Source organism: Mobula birostris, chromosome 18, assembly GCF_030028105.1.
Source record: "Mobula birostris isolate sMobBir1 chromosome 18, sMobBir1.hap1, whole genome shotgun sequence".
Classification (NCBI taxonomy): domain Eukaryota; kingdom Metazoa; phylum Chordata; class Chondrichthyes; order Myliobatiformes; family Myliobatidae; genus Mobula; species Mobula birostris.
Window position 1 is genome coordinate 14813679 of NC_092387.1, and position 16791 is coordinate 14830469.

Here is a 16791-nt window from a genome sequence, read left to right on the forward strand (position 1 = left end):
GTCCCCAACCCAAGCGAGGAAACGATATGATTCGGCGCTGTGAAACAATATGAGTCAGCTGCACCTTTCCTCATTCCCTGTCGCGCCCACTGTTGAACTTGAACGCATGCAAGGTCATTACCCACGTGTCATCCATGTCAGCGCAGGAAGAAGATCAACTCCTTGAGCTTGCAAATGACGGCGGTCTGAAAAGTGTGTTTGACATAACATCTCTGCCGGCATTCTGGATCAAAGTCAATGCTAAATATCCTGAGATACCCATGAAAGCACTGAAAATGTTGCTTCCATTTCCAACATCTCTGCGAAGCGGAGTTTTCTGCAATGAATGCAATGAAAACTAAATCGTGGAATAGACTGGACATAAGGAACCCCCTTCGAATATCACTGTCTCCCATCACCCCTCGATGGCACCGTCTTGTTGCAGGAAAACGAGCCCAGGGCTCCCACTGATTCAGCGATTTTGGTGTGATGCAATGATTTTATATGTTCATACAAGGAAAATATGCGCTGTGTGTTTAATATCCAAACATTACTTAAAATATTATGATGCTATTGATTTATCACTATATTCATGCAAGGAAAATATGCTCTGTGTGTTTAATATTAAATTCGTTAAACCCTTTTAGAAACGAAATTGAGTGTATTAGCCACTTATAAGTGACTTATAGTTGACTTATCACCTATATTCCAGTCGTGATTAACACCCCCCCCAGTCGGCCGGTCCACAAAAATATTGTCAGTATTAAACCGGTCCGCAGTGCAAGGTGCAAAAAAGGTTGGGGATCCCTGCTAAGTAGACCTATCAGTTTTCTCTGTGGGTGGGCTTTATAGTCAACCTCAAAAATAATTACAGTGTTGCTCGCTGCACTGTTTGCAATAGTGACATTTCTATTGCCCGTGGTGGGTTAAAATGTAAAAGACATGTTGAGGTGAGTTTAACAGGTGTCGTTCATTCATTAGCATAGCTAACATTATTTAAACTAGCTGGCTGGCTGCTAAGGAGCTGCGCTATTAATGCCCTACATGATGAGGCCAAGCTCCCTGTAGACTTGCTTAAAGTTGTAATAGAATAAACAGGATAATATAACATAACATAAGTACATATTTTAATGTCACATTTTCTGCATATACCCAACTTGGTTTACAGATTAGACAAAATCACTAAACAAAGTATTACATACACCCTTGGAGGTCGACCCGGGGGGGGGGGGGGCGGGGGGGCGGTGTTGCTACCTCCCTGAAATGAGTTTTTGCAGGGTGGCATGTCTGAGATAGTGGCTAGACTGACTGATCCACCAGTTCTCCAGGTTTGGGAATTCAGCCTAGGGCCAACAACCCTAACTGGTAAAAAAAAAACTTACGGAAACAGCAATGAAGTATCCTCCTACATCTGTTTGCGATGGTATGAAGCGTTGGAGATGGATTGGGCACGTGAAGAGAAGAGGTTAAATCCATCAAGGTAGCATATAACTGGACCCTTGAAGGATGGAGGAAATGCGGGAGACCAACAGAGATGGAGGACTTTCATTGCTGCCCTAATTGTCAGCGGCATAATGGCAATAATATGAGTGGAAATCAATTGTTTATAGAAGTGGTCAGAGGACTTTCATTGCTGCCCTAATTGTCAGCGGCATAATGGCAATAATATGAGTGGAAATCAATTGTTTATAGAAGTGGTCAGCTCTTTTTTGAAGAGACAACATTATCTGTTGTGAAATAGAATTGTTTTACTAATTAAAGACTAAATGCCTATGCATTGAATGAATTTTAAAATGTATGTCATCATATTTAAGTTGTTTAGCATTGACATCATATGTGTCTGGAGCTGATTATATGCATCATCAAAACAGTGGTCTTTATGTTCTGTGTGGGAGTCTGAAGCTTGCCAGCACTTGAACGCGTTTGTATGAATGTGTTGCAGGCGAATGTCGGATGGACTATTCCTGAGGAAATGCAGAGAAGTAGCAGAAAACTTTAAAGATATCAAGTTCAATGAAATGTATTTGGATACAGTTTGTCTTAATGTAAGTATTGTGATTATGAGATTGACTTTTTTGGCTTAATAAAAATGAAACCCATTGAGCAGAATTACATTTAAAGTCTGTTCCTTTCCTTGGCCTGGTAGAGCAGGCTGGTAGCGTAGCGATTAGCATAATGCTATTGCATTGGCAGTGAATGGGGTTCAATTCCCTCTGCTGTCTGTAAAAGTATTTGTACGTTCTCCTGGTGACTACATTGTGGAAGTCAAATCCGGATAAAGTCACTCAGAGCCATGTAAGTACAAGCACTTTATTCAAAACTCCCGGAGCTTGCTCAGTTAGTCACTCAAACAGGAACAGTCTGTGACTGTTCCTATCCGGTCCACCAACTAACTCACAATTCCCCTTACAAAATGGATATAGTCGTTCAGATACCCCCACACATACCAAGCTGGAGTCAGACCTATTGCTTGACAGTACTGAGAGACAAATTACAGAATGGGTATAATGACCTCATATACAGAACAGGCTGGTCTTATTTCTGTGCATGAATGCACAAGAACAAGGACCCTGAAACATTAGATGGCTAACTTCGAGAAGAAATAATGCTCAGCAATGAAAAGCACATCTGTTGATCATCAACGGTTTCTTTCAGAGAAAACAGCCTGCTATGTTTAACTGACCGTGTTAACCCTTTACATACTTTATCAGCATGGGTTTCTTCTGGGTGCTCTGGTTTTCTCATATATCAAAGACATGAGTTAATGTAAATAAGTTGTGGGCATGCTGTGCTGGAATCAGAAGTGTTGGTCATTGTTGCAAATTACATATTTCATTGTGTATGTTTTGTTGCAGAGTGACAAATAAAGCTAATTTATCTTTTTTTTCCTTTGTTAGATGGTGCAGGACCCGTCACAATTTGATGTGCTTGTAATGCCAAATCTCTATGGTGACATCTTAAGGTTGGTAATTTTAGATTGAATGACTGGATACAACCTTTCTACAAAGTGTTTGCATGCTTTTCCTCTTGTCATTCTCCAAGAGTCATTGGGGCTGGCAACATTGTTTTTAATTAAACATGGTCAACATGGTAGTCAAGTCTGTTTGTGTGTGGAAAAAAAAATGCTGTAAAACTGAGAAAATAGGGATTACAAATTATAAGATGACTGGTAACAAGTGTTCTGTGATACGGTGATAAGACAGAGATGTGGCAAATACAGACAGGGAAGATTGGTCACACTGGTTTGTGTTGCGATAGAAGAGTCTGAAACTTGAAAAATTCTGGTGGGGTTATAATTTGTCCAATCAAAGTTGAGTTGTTCCTTGTTGACGTGATGAAGGCGTCTCTATTGGAAACAGACTGGAAATGAAAGTAGCAACTCACAGGAATCTGCTGGGGAATACATGAAAGTCTCACCAATATAGTGGAGAATACATCATTGAAAGCAGGAAAGGTAAGTGATCCGCTTCATCTGAAGTTTTTTTTGGAGTGTGATTACCAATGTTGTATTACAGCAATAAAGGGAAAATTAGCATGGAGTGCATTGTGTAAGTGCCCACAAATTCAATCGTACAACAAGATCCTGAGAGCAACACAGATTCAGTAGGTTATACTGTTACCTGTAATCAAAGTCAGTATTTCTGGAGGGAAAGGAAAAGGACAACAGCTAAGTTAGAGTCCATCTAATGATCTTGGTGGCAGGAAATCCTATGGGAAGCACTAATGTAGAAAGTAGAATCTTCCAAATACATGCATAGAGAAGGAAAGATTCAAAGATGAGCTTTATTTGTCACATTATTTAGAAACATACAGTGAAATGCATTGTTCACATCAACAACTAACGGACCCGAAGTTGTGCTGGGGCCAACCCCACAAGCATCACCTTGTTTCTGGCACCAGAAAAGCATGCCTACAATTTACTAATCCTAACCTGTATGTATGCCTTTTGGAATGTGGGAGGAAACCCAATCGGTCATGGAGAGAATATACAAACCTCTTTCAGTCAACAGCAGGAATTGAATCCAATCTTCCAATTGCTGGCTCTATTTAGTATTACATGGAACTCTACACGATACTGCGCTGCCTTGTTCTTGGCACAAAGATAGTCAACGGGTTTATTAGTCACTGACCTAGTCTCAGGAGGTGCGAGTCAAGACGTGGCTCCTGAAGGAGAGACAAGACTGGAATTTGACTGCAAAATTGATTAGATTTTCCAGCTTAAAGAAGACAAGAACAACACAATTATTATCATCAGTGAATCAGGAACATATTAGAGAAATGGCATGGAGTGGGTTGCAGGTGAAGCCAGGAACTAAGAGTGTTTAAATATTCATGTTTTGAGGTGTTATGTAGGTGCTCTATTTACACCTACTTGTTTTTCTGACTGTTTTCCTTGTGTTTCAGTGATCTATGCGCTGGGTTGATTGGAGGTCTGGGAGTTACACCAAGTGGAAACATTGGAGAAAATGGAGTTGCAATTTTTGAGTCTGTAAGATGACTTGTCTTTCTCAGCAAAATTAAAATAAGATTGAATAGATAAAGTGCATTGCTATATAAATATGAATTTTGTCTCATATTAGAACTCTTCAGAAAAAATCTGCATAAGATATGATTGCTGATCTCCCACAAATCTTAAATCAGAATCAGGTTTAATATCACAGTCATATGTCATGAAATTTGTTGTTTTGCGGCAGCTGTATACGTCACTACATAATACTAGGAAAAAAAACTTACAAATTACAATAAGAAGTAAAGTGTTGCAAAAAGAGAAATCGGGCAGAGAGGAAGAAGCTGTTCCTGAAATATTGTATTTCTTCAGATTCCTGTACCACCACCTTGATAATAGCAATGAGAAGAAGGCATGTCCTGGTTGATGGGGAGTCCTTAATGATGGATACTGCCTTTCTAATGCATCACCTTTTGAATGTGTCCTCAATGCTGGGGAGGCTAGTGCCCATTGTGGAACTGGCTGAGTTTACAACTTTATGTGATTTTTTTTCCCGATCATATGCAGGGCCCCTTTATACCAGACACTGATGCAATCATATAGAATGCTCTCCAAGGTACATCTAGAAATTTGCGAGTGTTTTTGGTGACATACCAAGTCACCAAAAACTCCTAATGAAATATAGGTGCTGTTGTGCCTTCTCTGTAATTGTATCAATATGTTGGGCCCAGCATAGATCTTCAGAGATGTTGACACCCAGGAACTTGAAAGTGTTCGCTTTTAACACTGCTGATCCCTCTATGAGGACCGGTGTGTGTTCCCTCGGATTCCACTTCCTTAAGTCCATAATCAATTCTTTGGTCCTACTTGTGTTGAGTGCAAGGCTGTTGTTGCAACACCACTCAATCACACTCCTAAATGCTGCGTTGTCACCATCTGAAATTTTGCCAAAAATAGATATCATTGGCAAATTTACAGATGGCATTTGAGCTGTGTGGCCACACAGTCATGGGTGTGGGGAGGGTAGAGCTGTGGACATACCACACATCCTTGAGGTATGCTAGTATTGATTGTCAGCAAGGAGCAGATGTTATTTCATATCCACACTGACTGGTCTGCCACTGAGGAAGTCAAGGAAGACAGAGGCCCAGGTTTTGGAGCTTGTTGATTAGAGCTCTTCTATATCATTTCCCTATGTATTTCAGTTCCCTTATCTTTCAAAAATGTATGCAATTCCTCTTTATATTAACCAATGATTTGCACTCTAGATAGAAAATTCCAGAAATTTTTTTCCCTTCTGCAAGAAGTACTTGCGCGATACAGGCTGTTCACCATAAGATCATAAAACATAATTGAATTAGGGTATTTGGCCCATTGAGTCTGCTCCGCCATTTAGTCATGGCTGAATCTTTTCTTTTCCCTTTCTCAGCCCCACTCCACGGCCTTCTCCCAGTAACTTTTGACATAGTGTCCAATCAAGAACCTATCAAGCTTTGCCTTAAATACACCCAATGATCTGGCGTTCATGTCTCTGCATCTCTGTTTTAAATGGATGCCCCTCTATCCTGAGGCTGTACCCTCTTGTTCTAGACTCCCCCACCATCTACTCTGTCTAGGCCTTTCAACATTCGAAAGATTTCAATGAGATCCCAACTCATCCTTCGAAATTCCAGTGAGTTCAGACCCAACGCTATCAAACATTCCTCTGTGATAACCATTCCCGGAGTCATCCTTGTGAACCTCCGCTGAACCCTCTCCAATGCTAGGACATCTTTTCTTGGATGAGGAGCCCAGATCTGTTCAAGGTGAGGCCTCACCAGTGCCTTATAAAGCCTCAGCATCACATCCTTGGTTTTGTATTCTGGACCTCTTAAAGTGAATGCTAACATTGCATTTGCTGCCTTCACCACAGACTCTACTTACAAGTTAACCTTTAGTGTGTTCTGCACAAGGGCTCCCAAGTCCCTTTCCATCTTGGATTTTTGGATTTTCTTGCCTTGTAGAAAGTAGTCTGTACATTTATTTCTTCTACAAAAGTGTATGACCATGCATTTTCCAACATTGTATTTCATTTGCCACTCTCTTGCCCATTCTCCTAATCTGTCCTAGTCCTTCTGCAGCCTACCAGTTTCCTCAACACTAGCTGCCCTTCACCAATCTTTGTATTATCTGCAAACTTGGCAACAAAGCCATCTATTCCATTATCTAAATAGTTGATATACAGCATAAAAAGAAGTGATCGCAACACCCTGCAGAACACCACTAGTCACTGGTAGCCAACCAGAAAAGGATCGTTTTATTCCCATTACCTGCCTCCTACCAATCAGCCAATGCTCTAATCATGCCAGTAACTTTCCTGAAATACCATGGGCTCTTAACTTGGTAAGCAGCTTCGTGTGGCACCTTGTCAAAGCCCTTATGAAAGTCCAAATATACAACATCCACTGCATCCCCTTTATCTATCCTACTTGTAATCATCTCAAAAAATTCCATTGGGTTCATCAGGCAAGATTTTGCCTGAAGGAAACCATGCTGACTTTGTCCTATCTTGTCCTGTGTCATCAAGTCATCCTTAACAATTGACTCCAACATCTTCCCAACCACTGAGGTCAGGCTAACTGGACTATAACTTCCTTTCTGCTGCCTTCCTCCTTTCATAGAGTGACATTTTCAATTTTCCAGTTGCCTGGCACCATGCCAGAGTCCAGTGATTTTTGAGATCATTGCTAATGCTTCCACAACCTTGTATGGCTACCTCTTTCAGAACCCTATCTGAAAACTTATCTGGTCTGGGTGACTTATGTACCCTTGGGTCTTTCAGCTTTTTGAGCACCACCTCCCTTATAATAATAATTGCACTCACTTCTCTTCCCTCACACCCTTCACCATCTGGCACACTACTAGTGTCTTCCAGTGAAGACTGATGCAAAATACTCATTTAGTTCATCTGCCATTTCCTTGTCCCCTGTTCAGTCCAATAAGTACGTGACAATATGTTGCTCACCCATCTAACCCCAATTTCTTGCCTTTGGCCCATATCCCTCTAATCTCTATCCCTCTATGTACCTATCCATGTGCTGCTTAAATTATACTATTGTACTTGCCTCAACCATTACTTCTGGTAGCTCTTTCCATATACTTACCATTGTGTGGAAAAATCTGCCCCTCAGGACCCTTCTTTAAAAAAAAAATTCCCCTTATTTTAAATTTATGCCCCCTTGCTTTGGACTCCTCTGTCCTGGGGTAAAGACTGTTACTGTCCAACTCCTCTACAACTCATTTTTAAATGTCATCTTTCTATGTTGTCTCATTTGAGATCCTCCCACTAGTAGAAACAGCTTCACATTTACCCGGAAGATTCAGTAAATCATTCCTCATTCTTCTCAACTTGAAGAGAGCGCTGCTAATCTTTATGTGAAAACAGCTAGGGCTTTTAATGATTGTGATATTTCTTCTTATTTGTAAAAATAAATTTGTGGAATTTTGAGGTGTTTGAGTCTTCTGCACCAGAATTTAATTTTTAATCGCTTTGTGCTCTTTTCCCTGACCAGGTTCATGGTACAGCACCAGATATTGCTGGGTTGGATATGGCAAATCCCACAGCCCTTCTGTTAAGTGCTGTAATGATGTTGAGACATATGGAACTTCATGACCATGCTAACAAAATAGAAACTGCCTGCTTTGAAGCAATTAAGAATGGAAAGGTAGGCACTGCAAATACATTACTTAAATAAATGGGGATATTGGCATTTGATGCCTTCTCAACAGCTGAGTGGCCTTCAAAATTGATTTGCAATGCAATAACTGTGGTTTACAATTAGACTTTCAAGTTGGGCAACCAGCCTCTAAGTTTACAACATCAACTTATAGTGGGATCTGCACTATCTTGGGTAATAAAATATTTAACCTGGGACACTATCTCCATCTAAAGGGTTTGAAAGCAGCTTTTTCTTTGAGTGAGACCAATGTGTGAGAACTTCTGTAAGTAAAAAGGAATACAGTAATGAAAATGGGTATAAGCCTCTAAGGAATTTGAGGTAGGAGAAATTGCAATATAGATGTTGTCATTGTTTGCAATAAAATGGTTTTTGAGGTGAAGTGTACAATTGTACGACAGACAAAGTGGCCAGGGGATCGCCCTTGCTGCTGGCTATTGCTAATTTCTACATGGAGGACTTTGAGGAGTGGCCTCTGAGTTCATCGCTGTTACACACCAAATGCTGCTTCAGGTACATCGATAACACCTTCATAGTGTGGCTTCATGGGCTCCAGGAACTCCAGCAGTTCCATGACCATCTGAACAGGATAGATCGAAACATTCAATTTACAATGGAGATGGAGAAGAGTGGCTGCCTGCTGTTCCTGGACATTGTAATACAACAGAAACCAGATGATAGCCTCGGACATGGCATCTATCGGAAAACCACTCACGAGGACTTGTACCTCAACAATGACAGCCACCCATCATACCTCCCAATGTAAAGCAGTTCCTTTTACTGTGATTAACCGGGCGAAAAACTATTTTGGACCCTGCGAGTCCCCAGGAGGTAATATGATGATTACACATAAAGTGCCTATAGAATGGCTACAAGGTGAAGGAAATCATCAGGGGGCTTAAAAGGGCAAACAGAAAAACCAGGAAACCTAATAATGAGGAGGAGCTTGTTGCTACCGCCTGCCTTCCCTATACTTCCGTGGTTTTGCGGAAGGATCGGCAGGATCCTGAAGAAATACTGGATTAATACCATCTGTAAGGAAGCTCAAATCACTGCTTATCTGGGTCAAAGATGATCTGGGACTTAGGATGGCTGGCTTTTACAGGGTTCCATGTGAATGTGGAGCAGCATATATTGGCTAGACGGGACATGCAGTGGAAACCCACACAGGAGGTGTATCTATTTGGGTTATCCAGTGAAATCAGTGGTAGCAGAATATTACATTTGCAATGGCCATAGGATTGACTTCAGCACAAAACTACTGTGCTGCGCCAATGGCTTTTGGGACCACCTGGTGAAGGAAAGCCATTGAAATAAAACTAGAGGAAAAAAATTTTAACAAAGACTAAGGTCTCAGTCTAAGTAAGAACTGGAAACAAGGTAAACAAGGTGGGAGAATGGAAAACTGATTGGATGAGGACTAACCAAGCAGGGGGACAGACAATGAGGGTATAAATACCACTGGACTAGACATGTCCAGGCATCACCCCTTATGAAGAAGGCAGAGTTTGTCACTGAACTCTCAGTTAAACTCGATATCTGTACTCGGCTGGAAGCCGTAGAAGAACTTATTTGTCATATATGCTGGGAAAGCGTTAGATCCTTTTTGTACAGTTGTATTTTTCAGGAGTCAGGACTGGGGCTGCTGCTTTTCTTAATACATCGTAATGACTTGGCTGCATTGGGCACAAGCACAGAACATGGTCTGGTAAATTGAGATGGATAATGATAGACTTCAAGATGATGTAGTCATATACTATCATGAGGAAGGATAGCCGGTAAAAGTTTAATGCTGAGAAATGTGAAGTTCATGGCTGGAACAAGTAGAGGAGCACCATAAATCAGGTGGTTTAATTCTAAAAGGCATATTAGAATGGAGCAATCTAGGTGTATACATGCACAGTTGAGAGTGGTAGGGGAGTAGCAAGCATGACTTAATGACAAATGGGATGCTAGGTTTTATGAATAATAAGGATAAAGTACAAGAGAAAGGAAGTTGTGATAGTGTAATGCTTTGGTTCACATCTTTACTGTTATGCAGTAGTTATTTTATTTAGCAGCTCTGTTCTGCTGTCAGCCTGTTGGGGTTATTGTTGAAGATAAGGGATGATGTGGAATGTGTGCCATCCAATTACTGGGAGGTTTTCTTGGTGAGGGACAATAAGGTTGAGCTTGGGCTTTTGTTCATCGGGAGATGAAAAGCGACGACACTAGGGAGAACCAGTCATAGCATACGATCCGGTGGGAGACCAGTTTGTTTGAGATGGATTGTGAGTGACGTTCAGAAGGTGGTGTGGGCGTTCACGCTGACCGAAGGCCCGGCACGTGAGTGACAGAGAAGTTCAAGGTGAGGCTCCAACTTGACTGTTTAATTAGAATGGGCCCTTTTTCTTTTTTGTTATTCTTTACTAACCCTTTAGTTAAGATTCATAACTATAATTCCTTTAATCGTATGCAGTGTACTGTCTGTTATTTCATGTCACTAATTTGGAACAGGGTAGCAAATTACACAGCATCCACACAAACCAGGTTTGGGGTGGGTCTCAATCTCACGGGTTTGGCGGGACTTGAGAGTATCGTCCCTAGACTTCTGCAGTCAAGGAATCCAGGGTGTTTCAGCAAGTTTTAATAAAACACTGATTTGGTCACAGATAGAATATTGCATCTAATTCTGGGCATCACATTTTTGCATAGATGTGAAAGTTTGGATGTCTAGAAGAGATTTACTTTACCAAAATGATTCCAGGGATGTGGGACAGGTACATTGATAGAAAAGGTTTAGAGGGATATGAGTCAAACTTGGGTAGATGGATCTAGCTCATATAGGATGCTTGTTGGAAATGGACAAGTTGGGCTGAAGAGCTTGTTTCTGTACCGATTCTTGTGAGTATGCACCGGAGAATCTGAGATTGTTTTCCTTGTAAGAGAGGAAGTTGGGAAGTATTTAAACTGAGGATTATTGAGATTGGGTAGAGAGAAAACACACTCCACCCCCTTTGACAGGGTGAAAAGGACAAAATCAAAAATGAGATGATGGGAAAAGCTGTACATACTTAGGACCTGGAGTGCCATGCCAGCAATGATGATAGACTGATTCAGTTGCGGCGTTCAAAAGGGAACTGGATAAATATCTAGAAGGAAACAATTTGAGGAATGTGGGGAAAGAGTGAGTAAGTAGGACTTGCTGAGTTTATCTTTTATCAATCTGGATGAGATTTGATGGGCTGAATGGCCTCCACTAGCATGTTGTGATTCTGTTATTGAACTGCTTTTGGTGCCTTCTACTATAAAGACAGCTACAGAATACTTGTTCAAAGTCTCTGTTGTTTCTTTATTTTCCAATATTGATTCCCCAGTTTCTTCATCTTAAGAAACCAATGTATAGTGACAACCTTTCTGTGGGAGTATGTATGGTCTTTTCATATTTCTGTAGCTTACTTGTAATTGATCTTAGTCATTGTTTTGCTCCTAAAAGGCTTCTGATCCTCATGAGCACTCATCATTGCAATGCTCTATGCTTCTCTAATTTGCTACTGTTCTTAATTCTCCTCATAGAACCTTTATTTCTCAATGACAAAAACATCTCGATTGAGAACTTTATCATATCACCTTATAAGTTTGTTGCTGTGTATATGTGTCTTGGCTTTCAATCTATATTCTCAATTCATTTTAGAAAACCCTTTTGTATGTGTAGTAGTCAAGGCACTGATTTCAGACATTTCTCAAATATCATCATGTTTATATTATTCTACCATGTTAACATTAATTCTGCTTCCAGAGCAATTTGCTAACAACTTGAAAAGTGTTTTGTTACTGTTTTAATATGGGAGTTGCATTGTGTGCACAGAGCTCTCAAAGCAAGTGTGATGATCACTGCATAACTGCTGTTGATTTGGATACTAATACTGGCCTGGACTTTGGGGAATGCTGTCCAACTCTTTGGTATCATAGAATTGTACAGCATACAAATTGGCTACTCAGACCAATTCATCCCTATGAACCAGTGGATGCCCTTCTGTATTTGTATTCCAATGTGGTTTCAGGGTATTTGGAGGCACTTGACAAAATAGGCCAAAGTCACCATGGTTTCCTTAAGGGAAAATCTTGCCTTACAAATCTGTTAGAACTTGAAGAAATAACAAGCAGGATAGACAAAGGAGAATCGGTGGATGTTGTGTTATTTGAAATTTCAGAAGGCATTTGACAAGGTGCTGCACATGTGGCTGCTTAACGAGACAAGACCCCAGGGTGTTACAGGAAAGCTAGTAGCATGGATAGAGCATTGGCTGATTGGCCAGAGGCAAAGAGTGAAAATAAAGGGATCCTTTACAGATTGGTTGCTGGTGACAAGTGTTCCACAGCAGTTTGTGTTGGGACTGCTTTATATGTTATATGTCAGAGATTTGGATGATGAACTTGATGGCTTTGTGGACAATATGTAGATGGATGGAGGGGGCCAGGTAATCTTGAGGAAGCAGAGAAACTGCAGAAGGATTTGGACAGATTAGAATGGGCAAAGAGGTGGCAGATGTATTCATTGTTGGAAAGTGTATGGTCATGCACTTTGGTAGAAGGAATAAAAGCACAGACTATTTTCTAAATGAGGCGAAACTTTAAAAATCTGAGGTGCAAAGGGATTTGGCAGTCCTCTTCCAGGATTCCCTAAAGGTTAATTTGCAAGATGAATCAGTGGTGAGGAAGGAAAGTGCAATGTTAGCATTCATTTTGTAAGGACTAGAATATAATGCAAGAGTATAATGCTAAGGCTTTATAGGGCACTGGTGAGGCCTCACTTGGGAGTATTGAGAGTAGTTTTGGGCTCCTTATTTAAGAAAGAAAGTGCTGACATTGGAGAGGATTCAAAGGACATTCACAAAAATTATTCCAGGATTGTAAGACTTGTTTGAGGAGCGTTTGATGGTTCTGGACCTGTACTCATTGGAATTTAGAGGAATGTGGGGGGTGGATCTCATTGAAACCTATCAAATGTTGAAAGGTGTAGATAGAGTAGATGTGCAGACAGTGTTTCCTTTGTTTGAGGAGTCTAGGACTAGAGGGCACAGCCTCAAAATAAGGTGATGTCCATTTAGAACAGAGATGAGGAATTTCTTTAGCCAGATGGTGGTGAATCTGTGGAACTCATTGCCACAGGAAGTACCGAGTGCATTTATGGCAGAGGTTCATAGGTTCTTAATTAGTCAGGGCATGAAAGGTTATGGGAGAAGGCAGGAGAATGCGGTTCAGAGGGAAATGGATCTGCCATGATGAAATGGCAGAGCAGACTTGATGGGCTGAATACCTAATTCTGCTCTTATTCCTGTTTCCCCACTGTTGATCCATGGCCCTTGTGCCTAGATAATTCAAGTACACACCTAGATTCTTAAAAAAGTCAGTGATCCAGCTCAAGCTACTCTTTCCAATAGTGCATTCAGGCATTTATCTTTTCTGGGTGAAAGTCCCCTTCAGATCTCTTCCCCATCTCCTGTATCTGTCCTCTAGCTTTATTTACGCCTGATATGGGGGGAGGGGATAGTTTCCTGCAGTTTATACCTTATCTATATTCCTCATAATATTATATACCTCACTCGCATTCCTTCTTAACCCTTTCTGTTCCAGAAAGAACAGACCTAGTTTCTCCAGCCTCTCCTTATAACTGTGATGCTCTATCCAGGAAGCACCATCATATCTCTTAACACATCATGGAAGCTTTTTTATTCCCAGCATAGAGAGCAGTTATTAAAATAAGTTACCACTGACAGTGAAGCATGTCGGTCTGTGCTCAAATTGCGAGTAGGACTTGTTCACTTACCAGCCACTTGCCCAGAGCCAAGAGTACTATAGACTGAGGCATGATGAGCACTACTGCTACTGGGGCCAAAGATCCATCTTTTTTTCCTGCCATATGACATACCGCACAGAACACACCTTTAACCTCAGTTAATATAAACTGACAGTCAGGTACCCAGTTACATTCATCCCACTTTATTCTTTCTATCAACTCCTCCCATATTCTGCAATTTGCATCTACATTAGAGCAACTTATAACATCCTATTAACCTATATTGATTAGCTTACTATTGGTATTGGTTTGCTATTGTCACATGTACCAAGATACAGTGAAAAGCTTGTCTTGCATACTGTTAATACAGATTAAATCATTACATAGTGCATTGCGGTAGAATTCAGTAAAACAGTAACAATGCAAAATACAGTGTAAAAGCTATCAAAAATGTCCAGTGTAGGTGAACAATAAAGTGCAAGATCATAACAAGAGACTGATAACAGTGGGATAGAAGCTGTTTATAGGGGTACATACTTTCGAGCTTTTTGATCCTGGTGGTGGGATAGCACAGTAAACACTATTGATGGTGATGTACAGTGGTCCAGTGTGTTGCTTCTTCTGGTAATACAAGTAATTTGTTGGTATTAATTATTTAGAGACTTTTCCAACCTGGTGTGGTTAAAAAACCCTCAAAATGATATGGAAAGCATCACCATTTACTTTAGTATTTTCTGGCCAATGGAAGAGGGGAGAAGTGGAATCTTTAGTTATGCAGACTGCCTTACTAAGTTAGTGAGAATTATAGGCAGAGGCCATGGAAGGGGAGGCTGATTCCTGTGTGCTGAGCTCTGTCCACAATTCTGCAATTTCTTGCAGTTGTCATACATTCAGGCAGAACGCCTTCTGTGGTATATCAATATAAATTGGTAAGAGTTGATTGGGACATGCTGAATTTCTTTAGCTTCCTGAGGAAGTAGAGATTTGATGAGCTTTCTTGGCCATGATATAATTATGGTTGGACCAGAGCAGGCTATTGGTAATATTCAAACCTAGGAACTTGAAGTTCTCAACCTTAGTGCCACTGATGTAGACAGGAGAACCATTAATGTGCTGCCGCCCTTTCTGATTCGCATTACTTTGGGATATGGGAGGAAACAGGGTTACCCAAAGGAAACTTGTACAATCACAGGGAGAAGCTGCAAACTTCACACGAGCAGCATCTGAGGCTGGGTGACTTGTTCTGAGGTAATGACTTTAGTAGTTGTGCCACTTGTCTGCCCTGGCTTTGAAGTAGTTTAATCTCATCTAATTTAGTAAATGGATTCTTTATTATGTTTTCACAGGTGCTAACCAAAGATCTTGGTGGCAAATCTAAATGTTCTGAGTTCACCAGTGAAATCTGCCGAAGAGTGAGGGATCAGGATTGAGTCAGCACAAATTTGCTACCGTATTCAAATCTTATGAATTAACCTGCAAAATCAGCTCTACTGAATAGAATCAGTTTCACATTCATGTAAACAATTGCTGTGAATTGTCACTTAAATGTCCTGCTAATTTACAATTTCCTTTTTGGTTATAATGTGCTTTCATGGCATTCTGATTATTTATTGATTGAATGAGTATTTTTTGACTGACCTGGAATGTTGTTATTTTTTTATATAGAAAGCTGCTATAAAGATCACGCATGACATTCCCTTGTTACTACTTCCATTCCACTTAATTAAAGCAGTTTCAAAATAGCTTCTTGTATTTGTTATCTCCCTGAGTGGTGTTTTAAAGATCCATTCTGCTATTGAACATGGGATTTCAGTGTCAGTCTATTTCCTTGATTTTTTTTTGCAGTACTTTTTTTAAAAATTTAATTAAGTGTTGCTGGAGACTTGCTTCATTTCCCTAGGCTGAATAATTATGACTAGAGTCTGCTAATTTCCTTTGTATGCAGGCTAAAAAAAAAATGTTTCTTTAAGGTGCAAGAAGCACTGATGTTCATTTTATAAGAACTTTCAACTACTTTTAAATTTACTCATACTGTTAAGTGTAATTGATGTTTTTTAATTAGGTTGCTCACTAGACTGGCTCTGATGCTATTTATGATAAGCCAACTTTTAATTAAACCACAAGTCACTGCTCTTAATGTATTTTTTTTAAATGATGTTGTAAAATCCTTGCCAATCATGACTATTTTTAACATTTGGTAATATGTATAACTGAGAAAAATATTAACAAAAACCTTACTGCAAAGTTTTCAGGTTGAAAGCTGAGATTCTTAGTTACCAATTGTGGGTATTGCCAGCAAAGTTTTAACATTTTTAGTTCTGGTGTTAAATTTGGAAATGAATTCCTTGACATGTCATACTTAATATTGCTTTTGGCAATTGTATTCCTTACCAGTCTTGCTATAATTATTTTGGACAAGCATAGCAGCATTGGAGAAAGAAGAAAACGGCGAATATGCAGAATCTGAATGGAACATTTCTGTTCAGAGGTGGTCCATGTGTACAGTTCTCCAGATCATGTGGCATCATTTACTTTTATTGCAAACTATATAAGGGTAATGTGGCTAATGTAAATATAAAATAAAATATAGCAGTTTCTGGAACTACTCAGATTGGATAGCATATGTAGAAGAATTGGGTCTTTGATCTTTTCAGTGGGTAACATCCTTGGTTCACACAAATGTGTTAGCATATGAAGGCCACGCCTTATGCATTTTTTACTGTCATATTAAGGCACATCAACTAGATAAATTTATTTGCATTTGAACTTTGTATTATTCTTGACTTATGATACAAAAGAATCAAATGATGAAAATTCTGGGTAAGTATGGGAATGCGGTTAGTATGCAAAGTCCATTATTTGTCACAAGA

At 40.0% G+C, this 16791-nt stretch overlaps 1 protein-coding gene across 1 annotated transcript in view; it reads left to right on the top strand.

Annotated features, from left to right (window-relative positions):
- Nucleotides 1-16054, top strand: part of idh3a (isocitrate dehydrogenase (NAD(+)) 3 catalytic subunit alpha) — a 38533-nt gene extending 22479 nt beyond the window's left edge. The window contains exons 7-11 of the mRNA XM_072282244.1: nt 1922-2024; nt 2877-2941; nt 4384-4468; nt 7978-8130; nt 15268-16054. Of these exons, the coding sequence (XP_072138345.1) occupies nt 1922-2024; nt 2877-2941; nt 4384-4468; nt 7978-8130; nt 15268-15351 (490 nt within the window). The 3' untranslated portion in view covers nt 15352-16054. The remainder of the gene's footprint in view (nt 1-1921; nt 2025-2876; nt 2942-4383; nt 4469-7977; nt 8131-15267) is intronic.
- Nucleotides 16055-16791: the final 737 nt, after the last annotated feature.